The following is a 24,435-nucleotide window of genomic DNA, read 5'->3' on the forward strand; positions in this document are numbered from 1 at the left end:
TCTGCGTCTCCTAGGAGAAGCGCTCCCGACACGGTCTCCAGCAGACTGGACTGCCTTTCATGGATGGGGTTTGTCAACGTCCCCTTTCTCCACTCGCCCTGTTTCAAGCGATTCAATTTAATCTTTGTTGCAGTGGAGAGGCCCTTGGAAGATAGGATTTTTAACTAACCGGGCACCGTCTCTTCCTTCTCTTGGGGTCCCCACAGAGAAGAGATCTGGACCATGATTGTGCAGTAAGCAAGCATCAAATAGAAAGCGCTTCAAAACAATTAGGTGGTCCTTGTATGAAATGGCAGAGGGTAGATAAGGTCTCAACAAAAGATCCTTACTCAACCAGCCACCAAGGCTTGGCTGGAGCTGGGTTTTTCCCATCTGAGGGCTCCCACGGACTGGCTTAGCATCAGTCCTTCAGGGCTGAATGACACAGGACCGTTGCCCCAGGATGCTTGGCCAAGCCTTCCTGGGGGTCCAGTACATCTCAACCCACTGCACAGGTAGGTACAAAGCAAAACTAAGCTTTGCATGGGCAACCAATCATGAGGATGGCTGGAAGCAAGCAAGTTGTCAGGGGCTGTTCAGGCACATTAGGAGGTGCAGCACTGTGCATTAATTCGAAGCGGGAAACTCACAGAAAGCAGAGGCGGTCATACCTGGGATGGCCGTGGGCTGGGCCGAGGTCCTGAACACAAAGTGAGCCGCCTTGGACTTGCCCTGCTGGTTCTCAGCCACCACGTAGACCTCATACTCAGCATTCCAGTCCAGGGACTTGAGCATGACGTGGTCACTGCCAGACGGGAGCCGGATCTCTGGTTTCCACTCGGAGGAGAGCTTCTGGGAGAAACCGGCAGGAAGGACACAAGATACCGGGAGAGTTTAGACGAAAACGCTGGTGAGACCGGCTAAGGGGAAGAGCTTCAGGGAGTCACTACCTTTGGTGCAAAATAATACAAATAAAAACCGATGATAGGACAGGGTGTTCATTCTTTACCAGCCTGAACACCCCTAAGGATGATGCGGGTCAGGAGGTCAACCTCGCATTTTGCAAGCACGGTGGCAGGTAGCATAGGACCAATGCTCCAATGTCCTGTCCCATCGCCGTCAGGGCACCCAGGGACCCAAGCACATTCTGGAATGCTTGGGCACATGGATGCCCCGGAAGAGCCTTACAACGAATACGCTTCTTGTCCTATTTCAGGATGTTGCTCACACTTAGCTGTGGGACTCACCTCCCTGACACAGGAACACTGCATAGATTCATTTTATTAACAATAAAAACTACCATTTGTTGAACACTTCCTATGCACCCGGCCCCGTACTAGCGGCTTTCCACAATTTTCTCAGTGCATCCCTACAAACAGCCCGTGAAGGCTTTTGTCAGGCTGCAAGTTCGCTTGGCCGGCCCTATGTCACCGGTGGCCCGGTTTTAATCTAGAACAATTCAAAACAAAGAAATTCAGCTGTCTATGTCTTCTCTTTCTCTGAAAGGCTCCTTTCCTTGGCAAACTCTATAAAAGAGGCAACTGGAATATAAAGCAAATACTACGTTACACAAAAATACTAATAACATATAGTAATAGTATTTAGCCAACACCGAGTGTTTGAAGTAGAAGAGAAGACACGTAAGGCTGTTGAAACCTGACAGATCTCAGTGTTCTGTCCCCATTGTCTTTTTAAGGCAGACCTGCCTGGCATAGCCACTGTGGCTCTTCTGGAAAACTGACATCTCAGGCGGCCTCATCTGGGAGGTGTCTCCAGCCCCAGCTGGCATCTTTATTTTATTTTATTATGTTATGTTAATCACCATACATTACATCATTAGCTCTAGATGAAGTGTTCCATGATTCATTGTGTGTGCATAACACCCAGTGCTCCATGCAGAATGTGCCCTCCTCAATACCCATCACCAGGCTAACCCATCCTCCCACCCCCCTCCCCTCTAGAGCCCTCAGTTTGTTTTTCAGAGTCCATCGTCTCTCATGGTTCGTCTCCCCCTCCGATGTCCCCTACCTTCATTTTTCCCTTCCTTCTCCTAATGTCCTCCATGCTCTTAGCAGTGATTATGGTAGTTATGGGGCGGGGGAGGGGGGTTCCATGTGTCGGGCACTTTTCAGGTTCTTTGCTTATATTATAACTGATCTTCACCATAACTCGAGAAGCTATTTTATTCCCACTTTACTGATGGAGAAATGGAGGTTTTTGGAAGACTGGGTGACCTATTCAGGTCACACGCTGGTAAGTGGTAGAGCCGAACCTGGATCCCACGTCTGTCTGGGCCACATCAGCCTAACGAGGGCCAGAGATGGCCCACCCGACCACACTGTCCACTTCCTGTGGGCTGTGCTGGGCCATCGCTCAATCCTGGTATCCTGTTCCACAGTGAGGAAGCCACAGGGACCTCTCATCAGTGGTGCCTCTAGGCTGGGCCTCAGGGAAGTCCACAGAGGCACCTCCTCCGACGTCAGCCTCGTGTCTGGCTTCGCAATTAACTGGGGAAGGGCTGAGTGGAATGACAGGTCTGCCCACCCACTGGGGAGTGTGCCTGAGAAGGTCTGTGCTGTAGCGATTCTCCATTAAGCCTAACCAGGCAAGGGCTCACACTCCACTTCAGTAGGGGCTGATCAAGAGAGAAGGAGTAAGTCAACTTCCTTGCAAAATCCTTTCTATTTGAGGAAAGAAAACTGCTCTCTGGTTCATTATTTCCTACGGTAAGAAACCTGAGCAAGAGGCTATTCCCAGTGCTCAGACACTGCCTCTAGATCTCTCAGCAATTGATTGTGGTTGGCAGTGGCCAAGTGTCATTCTAAAACCAAAGAAAGTGAGAGCGATTCTCATTTTGGAGCCTGGAGATGAAAAGCAGATGACAGAAATCTTAGGTGGTGAGCAAGCCGGGAAGAAAGGGTTCAGGGCCAAGCTCACTGTGAGCAGGATTAGACCAGCTCAGGGAGGGTCCGAGGGGCAGGTGGGAACGACCATGGTTTGGGATGGTAAGGCAGCCTAAGGCAGGGGCGAAGAGCCCAGTGTCTTTAGACAGACCTGGGTTCAAACTCTGCCCACCCAGCTGTGAGGGACCATGCATCATTGACTGAGTACGTTACTTCCTCTGTGAAGGGCCGATAAGCCTAAGGCCAACTTCACAGGATTCTCATGGGGAAACAAAGTACACGATCGCAGTGCCTGGCCCATAATACACACTTGATCAAACATACTGATTATGAGATATCAGTATATTATCTGCAAAAAGTACCAGGTAATGGCAAAACCACTTTGTAAAAACGTTCAAAAAGTAGAGCAATCGATCACGATAGGAGTTTGCCGCCACCACAATCATTTTAGAGGTTTCAAAATGGTCCCAGTGTGGACACGGCCTGATGGCTGTAGGTCAAGCTTGGGGTTGAAAACTCTGACCAGGGCCGCTGAGCCATCTGCAAGACCCAGAACGACTCTGCCCCGCCTGGGCTTTGCACACTGTTGCCCCAACAAGGTGGGTGTCAGGGTGGCAGAAGCAGGGGTGAGGACGGGGCGGGAGCCCCGGAGCCACTCACCGCTCGGTACTTGACCAGGTAGTGCCTGATGGGGGAGCCGCCGTCATCCTGCTTGATCAGGTTCACCTTAATAGAGTTTCCGTCCTCTCCCATCTGCCCTTCGAGCTTAGGTGCGCTGGGTTCCCCTGAAACAGCCAGTTAATTCATGTGACATTTTTGCCCACAAAAGGAAAATCTAATCCATCAGCATGGGATGTAGTGATGGGGCGGGGCTGGGCTTTTTTCTTGCTTTCTCAGAAATTCAAACGGTTAAAAAGCAATAAATATAAACTTCGGGTTCCAGTTAGATGCGTCAGACTTAGCCCCAAATGAAGTGCTTTTTGGGAATGTTCTGGGAAACCCTCCCTAATAGCACAGTCCTTTTACCATTTTAGAAACAGGATTTTATTTTATTTTTTTTTAATGTCTCTCACTAGTGCTTGCATTTCCTTTTTGCCTGCTCTTACAACTGCAGATTTAACTTTGATGAGCCTGATACATTTTGAGGAACAGCCTGAAATACGGGAAAATGTGTGTAAGTGTTTAAGGAGAAAACTTACACTCATAAAATAATTCTTCAAAACAGCCAGTTTCTTCCCTGGATATATGATTCATCCTGGGGGTCTGGGGGACCCACATGCCTAGTAGGGGTGGAATGACACTGCATTCTTGTGACCCGCTTTCCATGAATTAAGTTCTGTTACTTAGATTCATTTAAAAACGTGACAACTTTCCAGTTATGCTTAAATAAAGCACAAGATGCCAGGGGCAAGTCTCCTGTAAGCATCCTGCATTTATGGCTCAACCACCTGAGTGATAATCCTGGGCAACTTGTTTAAACTGACAATCATTAAAGTCTTTTTGTTTGCGAGAAGAGAGAAAAAAAAAACGTCTTCAGGGTTTCTCAACAGAGGAAAATTGATGTCTCTATTTGCAGTATATGCTCGGCTTGTGAATCCAAGGGAGAGAAGGAAGACGGTCTTGTACGGGACAAACTACCAGGGCTGGGATGGTTTTTCTGTGAGGAAGACGCTGAGTTACTTCAAGAGAAACTGTCATTAGTGGATACTGGAAGCAATGAGGTGAGAGAATGTTTGAGAGAAGTTGAAATGAAGACTTAATGCACTTGGGGATCCTGCACTTCCTCCGAGGACATATCTGTATGTCTAGTTCACGGCCTCGGACAGAAACGTGGGAGAGCCTGTAGAACAGTTACCCCCTGGGTGGGTTGTCCTGGCTTGTTTGTTGGAGGACAGAATCACAGACATGTGACCGAAAACCCAGAAAGGTTTGTCCCTAGGCTTCGGACCTCATCATCCCGAAGCGTACCGTTGACCATTTGTGACCAGGCTGCTGGCAAAGCCATCCAGCCCACCCTCTTCATTCAGCTCCTCTGGGCACCTCTCAACGGCTGCTCGTCCCGCTCCTCTCTTTGAGACAAGAGGGAACCAGAGACGGAAAGCTAATGGACAACCCTTGCTACTCGGCCTGGACCTGCAGCACACACACCACCTGGAGCTTGTTAGAAATGCAGATTCTGTTTTTAACAAGATCCCAAGGTGATCCGTGTGCACATTTAAGGTTGAGAAGCCACGGGGAAGGGGACGCATGGAAGCTGCAACAGGGAGGATGCATCATCTTAATGTCCGAGAGAGAAAGTATTTAGGAAAAGTTGTGCTTGTGGTTTGTTTTCCCCAATCAGTGATTAAGGAAAAAGAAAAACAAGAGTTAAAAAAGATAAGAACAGGTTTTAGGCAAAGACTTGTCCTGGTTTCGTGCCGCTCTCTAGCCACTGGTCTCAACTCTTCAGTGGAGAACATTTAGGAATTTGGTTTAGATGATGTCATGATGTCAAGGCGGGCTCACTTTTCAAATTCTTTTGGACTGTTCTCAGTCTTAGACAGAAGTTTAGTAATGTCTTCTATCGTTATAAATATCCTGTGCTACAAAGAAACTCAAACCAAGTGGAGGTCATGTCAGAACCGAGCAGGTCTGTGCAGAGTCACGAGTGCTGAACAAATGGGATCACGAGGCACAGTAGAACTTTCCAATCCTCATCTCTGAAGCAGGGTGACCAACTCATCCTGGCTGGCCTGGGCCTTTCCAGGTGTTAGCACTGCAAATCCTGCACTCCAGAAAACCCTTACCCCCAGGCACACTGGGATGGTTGGTGGCCTGAGACTGAATGGGGATGGGCACCAATGATGACTTCCGTGTTCAAAACTGCGACACTGACCCTATGACAGTCTATCTGCCTTAAGAAGGAGGGGAGGAGGCGGGATCGGTGGCCTTTCCAACACACTCACCGGGCAATGACCTAGTCCCTCCCCCAAGGCCTTTGCTTTGGGGGGAATATCTACTTAGAAGAGGTGCTCCCTTTCATGTTTGTGGGGGTCCCTATAAAACTGAATGCTTAGACAGGCCTCTGCCTCACTATCCACAGATGCAGAATAGGGGCCCTGGGCTAAGTGTTCTCCAGGGTCCCCTGTCGTTCTGCCAGCGTGGTGACCCAATGACAGTCACTGCATTAGGACAAACTGTCCAAGAACACCTTGGCTATTTTCACAACACTGTGAAAGACAGACGCAAAATAAGGATGTCCTGCCAATTTCAGGGCAATGTACCCCAAGATCAGTAATTCCACATCTCTAGGGCACAGGGTTGTCCATTTAGATAGAATAGAATAGAATTGGAATCATAGAGAAATCACTGAAAACCACACCACGGTTAGAACACAGTTCTAACACTGACCAAAGCTGGAACGCTATCCGTTGCTAACATTTTATCAGAGTGATGACGTTATTCTGACATGTATGTCAGAATTCTACTTTCTCGTAGAATTTAGAGCATATCATGTAATATTTAGGTGTATCACCTCAAGTGCTTTAACTATAATTTAATTCTCAACAAACGTTTACCGAGTATCTACCCTCTAGGTACCAGGTAGTTACTTAGGCATTGGTGTCTCAAAGGTAGACAAGACAAGGTTTTGTTTGCCAAATGAAAAAAAAAAGCCTAGTTATGACCAATTCTTTTAAAAAAAATGGCAGGGCCCTCGTACAGAAACGTAACCCTTCCTGTGACAGTGTTTCTTCAGGAAGATTCTCATCAACCAGCATCAGAGGGATTCTGACCCACTTTGTAAGGATGGAACTTGCTGTAGTCACATAAAGGTGTAGAAAGAGCAATATTTGTTTAATGAATTGTCTTAGCCATCTTCAAATGTTCACCGTTTGTCAGTTTTTCTAAAGATTACGAATAGGCTAAAGAAACTGCTTCTTGAGCTCTCGGCAAGCAGGCGGCTCCAGCCACGCCTGACCAGGGAGGGGCCGATGCTGGAGAAAGGGGGCCTTGGCATTCGGGAGGCTCACTGCTTTACTGAACACATTAGGAGAGGAAATTATTTAGAGGGTCCCAATGTGCACTCTCTTCTGAAATGGCTGCTCTGATTGAAATCATTATAGGTAATTTCAGCAAAACCAATATTGTAATTATTTGTAAATGTTGGTTTAAAATTCAGCAGCAATCGGCAGGTTGCTCCAAGAATACCCCTGGGGTTAATTACACCTTCTGAATTTAGCTTCAGCCATGAGTCAAATTCCCCCCCCCCCAGATATTTTATGTAAAGACTAAAAAAAACCCAACATCACCTTAAAAATAAACCTTGCCGATAACAAATATAAAATATTAGGCAGCTCTGGTATTTGCTAGAAGAACGTAAATCATGTGTGTAAGAAAATAAGAAGGTACCATAGAGACCACATAGTCAGAAATGTTACAGACAGGTCCTATAAATTCCCCTTAGAAATTGTTATTGAAATGTGTATTTCTGGCCTTGAGGATTGTAGGTTCTTTGTAATTTTCATGCTATTGTGCCCTAAAATTGGAGTCGGCTTCATGTCCTTTCCTTCTTCAGCACAAGCTCTGGGGTCAGAAAGCTTACTGCTGGATATCTGAATTCCACAATGAAAACTATAGCAAGCCCAGGGCGTTTGGACAGCATTTGTAAATTTTAGAAGGAAAACAATATTCTACTTAACTCAAAAATGCCCAATTACCAAAATTATTCTATCTTCTGACTCAAGTGCTGAGGGAGGCCTGACCCACACTCCTTCCTCATCCACTTTGCTGTCCCCGCCCACAGGGGTCTGCACAGAGTTTTGGGCATCTGAGTACAAACCAGTAATGGATGTAGGGCTTGCATTAGACTCTCTCCCTTTTTCTATCAAATGGGATTGTCTGGCATGACAAATACTGTTACTTTTGTGTATCCTAACTCCTGTTCCCTTCCCTGAATTACTTCTTGCAAGCCATTTGAAAAGAACTTGAAATGTACATACGCCTTTTTGTTACTTGTTTAGAAGAGCCCAAAATGTATGATTTGGCTGTTCAAATATGAAGCCCATTAGATCTTTCCAACTCAGGAACGTTGGAAATTACAAGAGGTTAGAAGTTTGGTCCTTAGCGGATGGGCAAATTACCTAAGGCAATCAGGATGTGCAGTTATTAGCCTGCTAATTGTCCTTTCTGAGAAGGACAAGCTCTTTGCTGAACAGATGAATCCAATGTACCTTGGACCCCCCAACTCCCTGTGATGCCCCCTCTGATGGCCTACCTGGCTATTCTAGGGGTGCTGAGGGGGCTTTCTGACAGTCCCAGCGAGTGGCCGACAGTGCCTGGATGGGTTTCAATTTGTCCTAACCCTTGGTCCCCCAAAGCAGGCCTTGGGAGTCAAGTGTTCCTTTTCTCCTGAGCTCTTTCCTCTTCGTTGTTAAGAATTTGCTTGTGCTAGCCTGACCTGACTCTTTGCTATCCTGGTCATGGGCTCCAGGGAACGCTGGGGGACACGACAGGTGGACATGGCTCTTACAGAACGGATGTTTCGCTCTGAGGCCACGGTCATGGGGGCATCTGGCCTACATGTCCTTTTTGAATCGGGTTCCTCGGGGATTACGAATGTGAGTGTGTGAGCTGGGGGGCGGGTGGGGAGGCCGATGGCAGCATGGGGCATGAATGAAACAGCAACAAATGAACTTTGACAGACTGAACCACAGAGATACCAAGTCCCTTCTCGTGGGTGTCATGAAAACACCAACAGCTTAATTGATCAATTATCTTTGTTTCATCATCCTAAAAAGAAAATATGACCACGAAGGTGTGGCTTGTGGTTATGGGACTGATCCAGGCTGAGGAAGTTAGGACCGAAACAACCTCCAACAATTCACTTGGCTCCTGTCTCCGAGGCTGCAAGGGGGTTTGTGCACATCTTCAATACTACTTCACGGACGTCAGATTGCTCATAAAGAAGAACGAGGCTCCTGAGAGGTTTCGGCCCTCACACTGCTAAGCCCTAGGGAACTGTACCCTTTCGAGAGCCCCCGGCCTCTGCACCCAGGATTCAGGCCGATACGCATCACTGCCTCCCTCTGCAGACCCTTCACACTAGCTCTCTACCACCAGTGCAGGGAATCCTTTGGAATAAAGGCAATTAGAGCAGAACCCCTGGTGACAAGTCTGTGTCGACCTGCCAGAGACCCGTGGCAATCCAGACACACAGCTGTAAAAAAAATAAAGGAGGGAGTGGAAGGGGTGGTTAGTGATGTTTTCAATCTAAGAAGGAAGAGTGGGTGTTAAGGAGTTTAGTTCATCAGAATCAGCATGTCCTAGTAGGAGAGGCAGTGTCAGTAGCTAAAGAAAAGGAGATCATTATGAATGGGTGGGGGGCGGGGGGGATCCGTGCTCGGACATGCTGCACACTGACAGAGGGGCACAGGGGGCTTGTCATCGCACACATGCTGGGAGCGGGGAGGGTGAGGAGGCCCATTTACACAGAGTCCTCACGGCTGATGGAGTCACTGGAGGAAGAAGCCGGGCCGTGACCAGGTGCCAGGATATTAAGAATAGACTTCGGCATGGGAGCATCTTAGCTCGGCACAGCAAGCCCACTCCTGGGAGAGAGTCCCTGCTCATCTAAACCTTCCTCAGTTAGGCCCCACTCACCTTAAAGCCTTACTCATGTCCAGAGAAAGGAGGCAATCATGTTCTTAACTAAGCTTTACTTCTCTCCCCCATAAATTTTATTTGCTCGACCGCTCCATTCCCTTAAATTTTATTATTAAAGGCCATTTCCTGCTGCTTGCTGTTCATTTGAATAAGGAGTCCTCTGCTCGTCCCTTTGCAAAGGGCCAAAGAGCGTCTGTCACAGTAGGGAAATGTGGTTTGGTGAGGGCGTAATCATGCTTTCGAATTCCACAGGCGCTTTAGTGATTTTTTTTTTTTTAGCACTGGCCACATTTTTACCAATACCCAAGGCCATTGCTAAGGTGTGTTTCTAGGGCAACTGCAGGAAACATCTTCAAACATTTCTTGCTTTGCTTAAAATGTCTGGAAGAGATCGCTCTTCAGAGGTATGGATCAGTTTCAACCTTTGTTCGTGGGGTGCTTTGCTTCATTCCTGAATTACAGCAAGACACAGAAATGACCAAACTTGTTTTTAAGAAAGAAACTAACGGGTTTCAACTCCACATCTGCTCAAACTTCAGATCTCAGGGGGGAAGATCCAGGTTTTTCCCTAGTACATTAGCCTCGGAGCCATCACCTCAAAAGAACGCGGTCCCCCCTTGGGGGAATAATGCAACCACAGTATTTTGGGTGAGACTTGGGAGTTTAGAAAACCTTAGGCTCCCAAAATTGTCTGCCCTAAGATGCACAGATTAGGTTGCCTTTTAAAGGCAGAACAAAGTTCTTAGCACATCTGATACTCCCCTGCTTTGGGCACACCCCGACTTCTTTTCATACAGTGTAAACACCAAACATTTTTTTGGAAATGGCAGATGGCTCTGACCCCAGACCTTGTCCAGGACTCTGGCTGTAAATAGGACTCAATAGGAGCACAGTGGCCACGCCAAGAAAGCTGACGTCCTTGGAGATGGTCAGTGTGCAGGGCGAAGTGAGAGGGTAGCATCCACAAGGCTCACACGTGTGGGGTGCACGAAACAAAAAGACAGACCAGGAACAGAGAACATGCATGCGAGACAGCTGTGGATGGTTTTGTCCATGTGGATGTCGCCCAGTCAGTTCCTCAGAGAAGTGAGGCCAAACGGGGACCCCTCGCATGCACGGGCACACTGGGTGGTTATTCATGTTAGTCTGGCTTTTGTGATCAATGCAGCCGGTCTGTGTCTCAGGTTGTGATCTGACGTAACAGTCTTCAGTTAGAAGAGAACAGAATGCAGATGACTCCCAGGGCAGGTTTTGAATAGGTGTTTGATTTTACAGTGGGAAAGCTGTGAGCAGAGCTTCCTTTTCTCTTTATGGTAAGCGAGAAATGTTTTGCCAAGGTTGTGACAGTCACAGTATTAACTAATTATTTTGTCACCACTCTGCGCTTAATTAGGCTATAATTTTATTTCCTTTGCTGTAAGGGTCAATCATGTGCTTCTTGATTACAAAGGGATCTCCAGTCATGGTAACTGCTAACTTCTGCTTTGATTTCCTGCCTCCCCCCTCCTGCCCAGGGGGAGGGTCACTCTTAAACAGTGACATGTCAACAATCCAAACTGCTTTAATTCCAAATTCTTAAATCTCTTGTTTCAGTAAGTCCTCAATTTGCATGAATTTTATGAAGCACTCTCATTGGTTTTGAGCAAATAGAACCACAGCAATTGATATATTTCTCTCCGAAGCGTTTCAGTGTTGCAAACAGATACATTTCACATTTTCACAGACATGACTCATTTTAGAGCAACTGTGGTTTTCAGGACTACTGGATAAAGTTAAACAACAATGTCGCAAAGGTAATTTGCAAAACTGTTTTCTGGGAAATAATTTTTACGAACTATCTGGTAAAAATTCAAGTTTGCAAACTGCACCGTGGCAAATGTGGTTTTACTACAGACGGCAGTTTGCAGGGCCGCGTTTCTCGAAGCGAAATGTTGAACCAAAGGCTCTCATGGTATCAAATCGTCATGTCAAGGCCGCAAAGAATGATGAATTCTAGAGGTGAACTGAGAACAAGAGGAAATCTCTCAAATGGCTTCACTTGGGAAATCTAAGACAGGAAGAATGAGTGGGCCCTAGGTGCCAGGCTGTGGTCCCAGGTTTATTTCCCTAATCAGAACAAAGAGTTTTACCTTCTGTTCACCAGCGTGGACGACATCATCAGCACCATGCAAGCCACATGACAAAGTCACATGATACGCACGCACATGATTGGTTGAAAGGAAAGTGGAGGAGGTCACATGGAAAATACAAAAAAATTAAAAACTGATGTAAACAATGGGCAGGGAGAAAAAATCAACAACAAAATCACAGACTAAATAAAAGGAGAAATCAAATTAAATTAGCAGCATATATAGGAAACATTGGGAGGACAGTCAAACTGCCCGGAAATAGAAGGATAATAAATCATAAAGAGCATTTGGTTAACGACACCAATAAGCATTAGATACAGCTGCAACACTGCATATTAATACATCAAGGAGCATGTACACTTGTTTGGAAATATAGGGAGGTGTTTCTGTCAGGACCCGGATGTCAAAGTCAATCCAGGAGACTGTTGAAGGAAAAGAAAAAAAGCAAGTTATTATTCACAGATTCCAAAAATGTCTCGGCATCCTCGGGAAACAAGGGCAATGAGAGAGAACATGGGTCATGCAGGAAAAGTCCTAAGACTGTGTGCCCTGTAGGAACAAAATATTACATTACATTGAGAAAAGCCATTTCCTGTTTCCTGTGGTGCATAAGGAGACGGGGAACGGGCTGAGTAAGGTTTGCGGGATGCAGACCAGAGAAGGCAGTCCTGGCGGTCCTTTCTCACTTCCCTGTCCATCTACCCACATTATCCCGGAGCCCCCAGTGAGATACCAAAATTGAGACAACCTACAAAGGCGGAGGCCAGTGCAGAAGGGAACAGGTTTCCTTCTGGTGGTCGAAACAATGGCTCTGTCAACACTGAAGAACGAAACTGAACCCCTGGCCCCCTGAGCTAAGACGTTGACATTGAACAAGTGCTTGGACATTTGTGGATACCTACCTCTCTAAACTTGTGGCTGTACTGATAAGATATGGATTTGACCTTGACAATTAAAGGCAAATAGTTTTCTTATTTGGCTTTATCTACATTCCTTTTTGTCCTATGTTGTCTTTGTGGTCTAATCTGTTACTGAATGACTTGCCTGTCAAAAGGCATTTTGGGTTTCCCGCCTTAACTTGCACGGACCAGGGAAAGTTCAGGCTATTGCTGGTTGAAACTAAGAGAAGAAGGGCAAAGAGAGGAGGTGGAGGTACCTTTCTGCCCAAAGCACACCACTGTTTAAAAATAATGCAGGAGAAATGCTTTAGCCCAGCTACACATCCCTTGCCCCTGCGAGCTGATAGAACCTGTCCGTCCCATGTCCCACTGCACAGGCTCTGACATGTTCCAACCAATGGTGCCCTGCAGGGATGATACACAACTGATCGGTTTCTCTTTTGATCTTATCTAGGGTACCTTCATTCATTCATGAATTCATGATTAAAAATGGATCAACACACACACACACACACACACACACACACACACACAAGCAAAAACAGGAGACGTTATTCGTTTTCAATCCTATTGACTGGCTGATGATTGATGGATTTTTCTGCACTTCTAGCTACTCTGCTGTTCCACCGCATTCACACACGCTACCTTTTGCCTTATTGTATACGATTATGCTCATGCTAAATACAGGCTGCTGCCCAATTGTGACCGTCTTTCCTTATATCCCAGGATCCACTGGGACCTATAATTTGGGTCAGTAGTCAAATGGGTGCAAAAAAAAAGACAAACTTTCTTCTCTTTTGATGTCACTACCGGGCATCTTATCCGTGGACAGAAATGTCTGATATTTAAAAATTAAACGTATGTCAGGAAGGAACACCCAATTCTTCCTTGAGGAAAACTCTGGATTCTAGATTCCAGGGAAGACCAGTCTACCATGAGACATATTAATATGACCTGAGCTGTGCAAATGCATTACGTAGCCTTCTCCAACTATGCCTCGCACACACACCACCCCAAGCTGGAAGGCACAGGAGCATGGCTGTTTGAAGAAAAATGGGTTAATTGCATTCCTTTCCCAAATGCAAAACCAAACCAAACCAACCAAACAAAAAAAAAACCAAACACAAAAAACCAAAACCACAAACCCATCCTCTGAGTGAAACCCATGCGAGCACAGTTCATTGTCACCCGCTCTGCTCTGCTGACAAAGTGAAACCTCAAAAGCATCAGGAATTAAAATTCACTGCAGCACACACACACGCAGAGAACCCCAAGAAAGCAGACCCTCAGCTATGTTCTGTAGTAGAAAAAAGAACCATTTCATGCAGCACGCAGAACCAGGAAACTCTTTTCTTCTCTGTTCAATTATGTATCAGAAACCTCGGCCCAGGGAGGGGAGTAGGAGCTGGATTCCACACACCTGCTTTCTGCCTTCTCCCACCGACCACTGCTCCGTGGACACAGGTCATTGTTTTCTGTGCACTCAGAAATATTATAAAACCTAACCCCCCCCAAGGCTGTGGACACCACTGTAAACACACACACACGTGCCTGTGCTTGGGGGCTCCTAGTTGACTTGGGACTTCAGGCCTAACCCACAAGCCCCCCTCATTAGAGCGTTATAAAGGCTAGCTTGGAACAGGTCACTGTTGTGATGAAGTGTAATGCTTTCCACAAGTCTGGTCCTGACTCTACCCTCTGCAGATGGATTCCAGCACTCTGATCTGGACTCTCAGCACACAGACTTGAGCAGGCCCGGCTACGCTTTCTGGGGCTGCCATTTTCCTAGCACTGAGGAGGAGGACTGCGAGGAGGCCTCTCCTTTCCGGGGGTGCTCTGTGTACTCCTCATGCCCCCTGGGCCCTGCTGCGAGGCCCCACAAAGCAGGGCAAGCTGTCAGAAACGAGCGGCGGCTTCCCTCTCTGCTGCACCCTCCACCTCTCCCCAAGCAGCATTCTCTCTCTTCCTTCCCTTGTTCTCAGTCTTGGCTACTTGTGTGTGTGTGTGTGTGCGTGTGTGCGTGCACACGCTTCAGAGGGGAGGGACAACAAAGCTCGGAGGAGATGCTGTTCTTTTGTTCCCTTAGTGTTCCTCTAATCCTATTCTGTTTTTTTCACACGAAGGGAAATTTGGAAAACTCTCTTCATGCAGAGTATTCTTCAGATAATCATCCCAGCCCTTTTGGTGGTGCTGGGTCTGTTCTCTTGGCCACGCAGACAGCATGCTTAGGAAACCACACCAGGAGAAGAGCCTCCATGCATTCACAACTGTTACTTTTAACACAAGGGACAATGACGGGCAGCACCGTGACCCAGAAGCCAGCTCTGCAACAAGCAGCAATCTGGCCAAGAGCCGCCATAACTCTGTACTCACTAGCCGGGTCTGTGGTTGTGAGGGCAGGAAGAGGCCAGGTTGCTATGGAAACATGACGGGCAGACAGGGCACAGGAAGGTGAAGGAGAGAATGGAGATATAAAATATATTCGTAAGTAAATACATGAACGTGTTTATACAGGAGTGTGTCCGTGTGCATACGTAGATGTATCTATATGGATACAGATATATATAGATATAAAGAAAAGAAAGAGTTGGTGAAGGGGATATTCTCTCACCGCCTTTTCCCCTGATTTATCAACAGAAATATGGATATTTTAAGGAAATTATCAGAGATTTTGCTGACAAGTTACTCTCATTTGGCAAGAAATGACATAACCCGGGCGCCTGGGTGGCTCAGTTGGTTGAGCGACTGCCTTCGGCTCAGGTCATGGTCCCGGGGTCCTGGGATCGAGTCCCGCATCGGGCTCCCCGCTCTGCGGGGAGCCTGCTTCTCCCTCTCCCACTCCCCCTGCTTGTGTTCCCTCTCTCGCTGTGTCTCTCTCTGTCAAATAAATAAAATCTTTAAAAAAAAAAAAAAAAAAAAAAATGACATAACCCTCGTTTACTCTTACCACAAATTCTGGCTACTACGTGCTGGGCACTGTGTTTTGTGTTTTTCATACTTAGTCTTTCATTTTCACAGATACCTACAAGAGAGGTAGACTCTATCCCTCATCAGAGAGATAAGGACTCTGTGGCTCAGGAGGTGGAGGGGCTCGTTCAAGGCCACGGAGCTAGGCACTGAAGGAGCAGACATGGGATTCGAACCCAAGGCTGTCTCTGGTTCCCAAGCCTCAATGCCCGCTGACACAGCCACGGCCTGGAAAGTACCACCTGGGGTGCTGGGCCTGTTGCTGAGCCAGAGAGAGCGATAGGATAGGGGGCTTCTGAGCCCAGGGCTGGGGTCCTCTCTGGAGGCTATGCGCAGAGCACAGAGCCCAGCAGCTCCTGAGCCCAGCGGGCGGCGCCACCCTGCCGGCCCCCTGAGCACCTGCTGGCCTGACACCTCAGGCCTCACGCAGCTGCCGTCTCCCTTTGCTCTCCCTGCCCCCCAAGAGCTGGGTTCAAAACCCCAGAGTTGCAGGCATAGTGCTCCCTCCTGAGTCCCCAGGGGAACAGAAGCGCAAGGCAGCCAAGTGAAGTAAGACCGTAAATGAGAGAGGCTCAGTCAGGAATAAAGAGGCCGGAGACCGACCACGCGACATCACTGCCAGGCTGAGCGGTCCTCCTTCGGGGTGGGCAGACACAGCTTGCTAAGCTTTTTAGGGGGCTGGGTGGGGGGGAAGAGGGCGATTACTCATCCTCCTTCATGGAAGAGAAAGACAAGGCTCACCTGCGAAGGGTTAAATAACTTGCCGAAGCGCCTACCGCTGGGCACATCTGCAAGCAGACACTGTTTATTTTCCCGCAAATATTTACGAGACAAGTATACGTTTATGGAGAAAGCAAGAGCTACAGGCCTCACTATCTAATTTCAATGTCTGAATCCAACTGTGCCAATTAAAATGAAGGGTGAAAACACGACACCCCAAACCACTTCTTATGACCCTGCAGAATAGATATTTTTCTTGGCAAATTCTTTTGGTTTCTCCAAATGTCAGCTCGGGTCCAGCCCACGAAGAATCCTGGGGACAGGGCTGGGCCACGCCAGCCTTGGGATGCCTGACTGCAGGGTTTTCTGTCCAGAGCCATGCCTGTCACTTGCCTGCTCTCTGGGGGGAGTGCTGCCTCCCATGAATCTGGGAGGCTCTGCGCCTATCTCTCTTCTCATTTGCTTCTCTAAAACCCGGCGCTGCTTTCTGCCAACAGAGTTGAATTATCACCTGGTGAAGGAGATAACATTACGCAGACCCACTGTGGCTGGTGGAAAGCAACCTGCAGAGAGATGGATGAAGAAAATGATACTCACTATCTGGAGGAGACAATGGAACAGGGGTGGAAGAGCTAGCAGGAGCCACTGAGGAAAGAAAAATGAAAGTGAAAAAAAAAAGAGGGAAAAAAGCTCATTGAGGCACACAGACACTGAATGAAAAAATAGAAGAGCCGACCCGGAGGTGTCAGCAGACGAAGCTGAAGCTGGTTACAGTGAGGAGGAAGATGCCGTGCGTGAGGGCAGGCGGCCCGCGGACCAGCAGAGAGCTGGGCTCTCTGACTTCAAACCGGGAGCCCGTGTGCCTGCCAAGGCTCGCATTCAGGTCAGGGACTGGGCCAGGAGCAGCTACAGAGACCTCCAACCCTGCCTGAAACAAAGAGCCCATTCAGCAGGACCAGCTGCCTTCACAGGATCAGATGTCAGGAGAAAAGGGAACCTGGACCCCAGGTTGAGGTGAACGTGGGGAAAAAGGAGGCTTTGGCTCTTCATGTGATAGATCTCTGTATGTGCTTCTGGACAGGCTTATGTCTGCACTCAGGGCACATACTTAGAGCAAAGCCTGTATGCCTCACTCTCTAATCTCAATGTCCCAAAGAAACAGAAATGACTCTCCCACTTGACGTTTACTGCTGGGTGAGATCCAGGATTGCTGGGCATCTAGATCATACTATAACCATGGCTGCCCTTCAAAACCCTATAGAAGGTGATTCTCCGGAGGCTGCCGTGAGCGCGGAGACCAATGCAAATAACACTGAGTGTTAGTCTCATGCTCTCTTGGAGGAAGGGAATGCTGAAGAGACTGGGACTGAATAAAGTAACACTAACCCAACTTTCTGCTTGGAGGACCATTAGAAGTGGTGCATCTGAGACATTCCGGACACTGAATAGATCTTTAGTTTTTCACTGGCAAATATTCAGAGGTTGTCCCATCAATAATCACAAAACAAAGTCTTGTTGAGAGCGAGATGAAAATCTGGAAGAACATCACCGTATCTCCAACATTGTTTGGCATACTCATAGTTTGGTCTTCCTTTTCTCTTCCAGATGAAGCATCAAGCATCTCATTAAAGCACATGAGTAGAGTGTCACTGGAATCAGAGCAAAGTGCCCACTGAACTCACTGTGAGCTCATCATGACTTGATGGTCTGGTTAATTCAGGGGAAAGTGTATCTCTTTCTCTTGTACTTTTTTGGCTTGAGTTGTTTGCATCACTGCCCATATTATTCTGGCAAAGGGACAGAGTTTTATGTGTTTTAAACACAATATATTAGAATTATGTTAGATATATTAGAAACATAATATATTACACTTGCAACGTGCCATCAAGGGGGCATGATGTGAAGACAAAAACCTCAAGATGCCTCTTTGGAAAAGTAGACACTCCTTCATGATCTTTATCCCCTGAAAGAAATTGTCTATTTTGCTTCATGGTTCAGAAGCAAATAAAGAGGTGACATTCAGGCAATGAAATTCTGAAGGTACGTGGCTCAATCATGGAGGAAAGGATGCATAATCAACTGTCACATCATGTCTTTAGGGCCTCAGCAGCTCTGATAGGGAAGCAGCCCCTCCCAAGGCAAACAGAGCTTGTGAGCTTTCCACCTAAAAGCTTCATGACAACACGCAGACATGTGGCCTAAAAATACATGAACAGGGACATTTTTTCCAGGCTGGAGTTCTATTTATTTGTTTGGAGTCACCGCTTCCTCGTTACCTTCACACACATTTATGAGCTGCACACAAAGGAATCTTCAAACAGGTGAGCCAGGCTTTCTGATACGGCAGCTCAGAAGCAGGACTCTTGGGGATATTTGTGGCTTTGGCTAGTTTCACCTGCTTGTCCCTGCTTTGACATGGTCATGCCTCTGCATGTGGCTAAGTCTATTAAGGAACCAAGAAAGCAACCCCCTTACTGGCACATCTCAAGGAACTTCAAGTGATAAACTAATGCAAGATGCACCAGCTCTCACCTACTGCCTCCTAACTGGGGCAGGGGGTGGGAGGTAGGGGGTGAGGGGTTGTCTGGCAACAGTGACTCTCTATTCAGTACGACAGCTTATTAAGCCTGTACCTTCTCCCCCTAGGTGCCCCTAGGGCCTAACTCCAGTGTCACGGGATCAGGCTGTGAATCTGTACCCCGACATCACAGGGGGGAAAGCATGGTCAGTGGGCGAGACGAGCCAGTGTCAGAGACCAAAACCAACTTGGGCTCGGCTAAATGGATGGCTGATTTTATTTACCTGATTTCAGACAACCTTTGTGCCTTCTGAGGACAGGGAGTGAGAACTCAGAGAAGTCCTTCCTAAAACGTGCCCTAACTTCCTAGTAGCAGTGAGTGAGAGTTGGCATGGCAGTGGTAGATGCTGGAGTCATCCTCCCAACTGGATCCTTCTTCAGGATGGGTCTAGATACCCCCCTGTGCTAGGCCCTCACTTCGGCCCCTCTAGGAAGGTCACAAGGGTACAGGAAAGACCATAATAACCAACTTCAGTAAGAGTATGATGTTCTGTGTATTTCCCTGGCTCTTAACCTGCTCAAGTTCTTGACACAGGCACACAGTGATAAGGCTCTGCCACAATTTTCCTTATTTAGAAGAAGTTTGATTTTTTAATCCTTTAGGCCATAACTTTATTAGATGATTGAGAAAACTGACTTTGCATGTCATTCGCATGACCTACTAGCAATGGACAGCTGACTGCTCCATTTTCCAGAGGGGTTCTTGGAATCCTGGTGCAGGGAACAACAAGGTCCCGGAGGTCTCTCTTTTTTTAAATTAAACATTGAGTTTTAAAACATAGCATCTGCTTAAGAAATTCTCACCTTTGTAAGGGCTGAACTGACAATGAGTGAAAACCACAGATGGGCTTTGAAGTCGAAGACCCAGTTACTCTGATTCAGTACTCAGACCCCAGGTCCTGGTTAGAAACTCAAAAGGAAGCCTCATCTTGGCCTTCCTCTCTGTCATATAACTAAGCCACCATTCCTTTACCCATAAAATCCAGAAGCATGGAAACCAAAGCTCAGATTAAGGATCCAGGAGGAAGGTGTTCTCAGGGTCAGAGGTGCTCCTTCTGAGTTCACTCAGGGCAGAGCTGCCGCCCAGAGCAGACAGCTGTCAGTCTTGACCTGACAACGCCAATCCCCAATCCTGACTCCTTCCAGAACCGGTTCATTCAGGAACCAAGTCTGCTGAGATCATGGATTTAGCACTTGCTCAAAATCTCAGAACGCCTACACGGAGCTACTTAGTTTCTGCTGTTGCTGCAATATTTCTGAATAAATTTTAAAAAGATAAGTTTCCCTGAGTGCCTTTCAGGAGCTGGGAGCTTTTTATGGAAAGAGTGTGCAGTTTTCTGAATACCTTTTCTTCCGAGTCTCTCCGGGTAACACTCCCCTTCACTATTCTGAGCTCAGCCCAGGAAGCGAGAGGCAGGGCTTGGCGGGAGTGATGCTTGGGGGCATCTTGCAGGCCAGGTCAGACCCGTTTGGGCCCCCCCAGAGCAGCGGGCCAGGTTCCTGTGACCCTTGCTCTTTATATTTGCTATTTATAGCTTACATGTCCTTCCCATGGAGCATCTCCCCTCTCTTATGCTTGACGGTGAAGTTACTCAGTGGCCGGTCATTCTTTCCCAAACATGGACGTGCACTTTGCAAGAACCTAGTGCTGAAGAACAGAACTGACCGGAAGTGGGGATTTAACTGCCCAGCAGCTGCCTGTAGGATGTACCTGTGACTCAGAACCAAACCTCATGCTATTCTTTACAATTGCAGCTGCTGCTTAGGCCTCCCAGAGCCCTCCAGCCACCATAGACAGAAAAGGGAAGGGGCTATGAGCTCAATTCTTTTATCTCCTAAAAGCAAATGTGAAAATCCCTTCAGCTGCTTTTCCCCGGGAAGGGATTCTGAATCCCTGGTGAGGCTGTGGTCATTTTCTGGCATCCGGGCAGAAGGTGAGCTGGTGCTGTCGTGTGTTACTCGGAGACCCCCTGCAGACTCCCACCGTGCTTGGCTGGGTGGGCATCAGCATTGCCATGGGGTAATCGTCACACACAGAAATTAATAGATAAACACAGCTTCAAAGGACACAAAAATTGCATGCTCTAGAACAGGACGCGTGTTAGCCTCTTGGAGTAAAAACCTACAGACATTAACAAGAGCACAACTAGACTAAGGTCAGTGTGGTTAGGGCCCGGACAGTATCATCTACTTCAGCCTAGGGAACAAAAAAGGGACTGGAACTAAATTAAGAACTAGGACTAGCGGATGTTAACACTATCGAAACAGATAATGAGGTATGAAGAGGCACTTACGTGGAAGAGAGCTGTCTGCATTTCCCATGGATGGAACACAGACGAAAAGAAAAGACAAGAGACAGACCCAAGGGAAAAAAAAAAGATGTAAAAGAAATGAATAGGCTCTGAAAAGCACATGGAGCTGGAAATTCAAATTATCAAGTTATTTCAAATCCAGAAAGAAGCAATTCCTGTAGGAGGAAGATGAGGTGGGCCTTCTGTTTCTGGAAGAGGTAGGGGGTTGCTTTGCAGGCCTCTGGTTTCGAAGAGAAGGAAGTGAGGGATGGCCCTGCGTGCTTGCTAAGCCCAGGAATCAGAGAGGACCCAGGGAGCCCTGTGGCTGCTCAAGGCGTCTGCGTCTACTGCACCTGCTCCAGCTGGGTGGGCGCAGGGCCCTCCCAGGGCAGTGGTCTGGGTCTGCGGAGGGTGTCCCCGGAGCAGGGCTGGCCCAGAGCTATTGGTGGGATGGGAGGGAAAGCAGGGCGGGCCTGTTGTAAGGAAAGAGGGCATGATGGAGGAAAGCAGATGCCATCCCGAGTGCATCAGGAAGAAGCGCCTCTCTTGAAAGCGGCCACAAGGGAGGGAAACCTTGAGGTATGCTCGTGGCGGGAGGGAGGGGGAACAGGAGGTGGAGGCCTCAGCCCTCCTTCCCCTTTTGCACTGTTGGGGTCTTGCTACTGTGCGGACATCCCATAGCAGCCTCCTCTCTTCTATAACATAATATCTCTGCTGCCTCAAAAATCCCACGACTAATTACACGAACCATCATTGTCTTTTCCCTCTTCCTTCAAGTCACGGGGTGCTTTAGGGCCTTTGTGACCTGCATCAAAAAGCAAAATCTGCCAAATCCCTCCACGACACACTGCTGCGTTGTCCCTGTCCAGCTCCCCTTCACGAGGCGCCAGTGTTTTCCTCCCCCTGGCTGCCATGCTAACAAGCGGGGCCAGCCACTGCGACAATGTCACCAAGCTCTTTGGGAAAGACTGTATAAGGGCTGGGTATCAGCCATCACGGAGGGCCAAGGGGCTGGGAGGTGTGCCCTCCCTGAGCAGAGCAATCTGAAAGACAAAAAGCTGTCATCTGAACAAAGGACGGGGCAGCTCGGGGTCCCCCCCAGGAGATGAGGGTGGGTGTGGGGTGTACTTACGGACTGGCTGCGTCTTGAACTCAGAGGCCGTGCTGATCTCACCCAGACCCTTGCCGTTGAGGGCCGCCAGTCGCACGGCGTATGTAGTTTCGGGCTTCAGGCCCACGATGGTGACGATGCCCTCCATGTTGGCTGTTGTGAGAAGACAAGAAGGATCACCGAGGACGGAAAGCCTATTGGTAAAATGGCGTAGTCGCTGTGGAAGGCAACACGGTGGGTCCTCAAAAACTTAAATCTAGCGTTACCATGTGATCCAGCAGTTCCACGTCTGGCTATACACACAAAAGCATGGAAAACACAAAATGGAACAGATTCCTCTGCACCCAGGTTCACTGGAGTATTGCTCACAACAGCTAAAGGGGCAAACGACCCACCTCTCCATCAGCGGGTGGGTGGATACCCAGGATGGGGTGCTGATACAATGGAGAATCAGTCAGCCTTAACAAGGAACGAAGCTCTGACATAGGCTACAATGTCGATGAACCCTGAGGACATCAGCCAAGTGCAATAAGCCAGACACAAAAGGACAATGACTGTACGATTCCACTCTTCCGGAGCAGTCGGGATAGTCAACTACCCAGAGACAGGAAGTAGAATGGTGGTTGCCGCGGCAAGCGGGAGGTGCGGTGGGGAGTTAGTGTTTAACGGGCGCTGAGTTTTGGATCACGAGAAAGTTCTGGAGATGGATGGTGGTGATGGTTCCACAATAATGTGAATGTACTTAATGCTGTTCAACTGTATACTTAAAAATGGCTAAAATGGGAAATTTCATATTCTATATATTTTGCTACAACAAAAATAGAACTAGAAAGTTAATTATACTTAAATTTAAAAAAATATAAAAAAAGGGGGGAGGAAATCCAGCTGTAGCAATGACAAAAAGAAAAAAAAAAGCCAGTTGGACAGATTGTGACATGGGATCAACTCGCCGTAAGTTGGTGTGAGGTTTCAGAGGGAAGTTAGGGAGGTAAAGAGATTGTTTTCTCCTGGCTCCAATCCTGACGGCACAGAAATTCCTCCCAGGCCACCCCGCCCCCACCCCCAAAAGCTGAAAGAGTGATGGAAGCTTTCTGGTGAAACAAATTCTCAGTAAACCGGGTCGGGAGGTGGCTGCCCCTGTTACTACAGACAGGACCGGGATTAAAACTTCCTACAGAAACAAAGCATGCTTCACTGATGTATCCTGATTAAACCCCAAATGGAGAGTCAGACAGGGTTATATACTCGATCCTCGGGCCAAAATGGTCCGGGCTCAGAATCTTCAAACTGCAGGCATCCAAGGGTTATCTTCTAAACTTTTAGTTTAGAACTATATCACAGGATGGATTTAAGAGCAGACTTTTCTCTCCGGCAATTTGTTATTTGGTTAATACCGTAATTACATGACAGCCCCTGAGTACGCCAAGCAGGACTGAGGGGGTGATGGCAGAGAACCCACAGCCCAGGGCACCCACAGGTGCAGGGCAGGGCTGGATGGGACTCCTCTGGTTGTGCTCAGCACCTAAGCAGGGCTTCTGCTTGGAACGTGGTTGAGATGGCCTCATCCATCTTAGCATGGTCCCGAGAAGCAGGTTCTGAGGTACCAGGGGACAGAAGGCCAGTAATTCTAGAGGAGATGCGACCTGCCCTCATTCTAGAGGGACAGGCATTGTGCTGCAGCACAGGAAGATGAGCGGATGGCAGGTGTTGGCCTGTGGCACCCTCAGCAGGTGAGAGTGCTGTGCCAGACCACCCCAACGGGCTGTCAGGGTGCCAGGACCCGGGGTGAGCGTCTGCCCAACACCATCCTTCTAAAGGAAACGCTGACTCTCCCCCACTTACCTTCTTTGGCATCATACCACTTGAAATGCCACACTTCCTCGCCCACTGCTCTCCACTCAGCCTTGTATTTGAGGATGGGCACCCCACCGGTGGCCTCTGGTTCATCAAACTGCACCTGGGCTGTGCTTGAGTATGGCTCCACCTGGTCGATGGATGGTGAAGATGGGGTGTCTGTGGGGAGGGCACATACGGAGACCCAGGTGAGCCCGGTTAGGTCCAGGACGTAACTCTCAGCCACAAAGCGTGTCTCTCATTTCCGCTTATTCTTGGGAATCTTGTCACCTATATCCTGTCCTCCAGTCCACCTCACCTTATGATTCTCTCCCAACATGCCCTGTACCCACACCCTCGAATCTCCATAGGCTCCCTGCTTC

General features: G+C 48.0%; 1 protein-coding gene across 18 annotated transcripts in view; it reads right to left on the bottom strand.

The window, feature by feature from the left end:
* NCAM1 (neural cell adhesion molecule 1) overlaps positions 1-24,435 on the bottom strand; it is a 298,040-nt gene that overhangs the window by 17,206 nt on the left and 256,399 nt on the right. For 6 of the 18 annotated variants that reach the window (XM_081799463.1, XM_081799467.1, XM_081799471.1 and 3 more), the window contains 5 exons: positions 24,062-24,232; positions 22,241-22,372; positions 21,112-21,126; positions 3,543-3,667; positions 651-828 (listed from right to left, as the gene is read on the bottom strand). In XM_081799463.1, coding sequence (XP_081655589.1) covers positions 651-828; positions 3,543-3,667; positions 21,112-21,126; positions 22,241-22,372; positions 24,062-24,232 — 621 coding nt within the window. Of the gene's footprint in view, positions 1-650; positions 832-3,542; positions 3,668-21,111; positions 21,127-22,240; positions 22,373-24,061; positions 24,233-24,435 lie in introns of all 18 variants that reach the window. The other 12 variants (XM_081799465.1, XM_081799468.1, XM_081799473.1 and 9 more) reach the window with 3 other exon arrangements.

The sequence above is a fragment of the Leptonychotes weddellii genome, chromosome 11 (genome assembly GCF_054177405.1).
Source record: "Leptonychotes weddellii isolate Sample4059 chromosome 11, ASM5417740v2, whole genome shotgun sequence".
In the NCBI taxonomy this organism is placed as follows: Eukaryota; Metazoa; Chordata; class Mammalia; order Carnivora; family Phocidae; genus Leptonychotes; species Leptonychotes weddellii.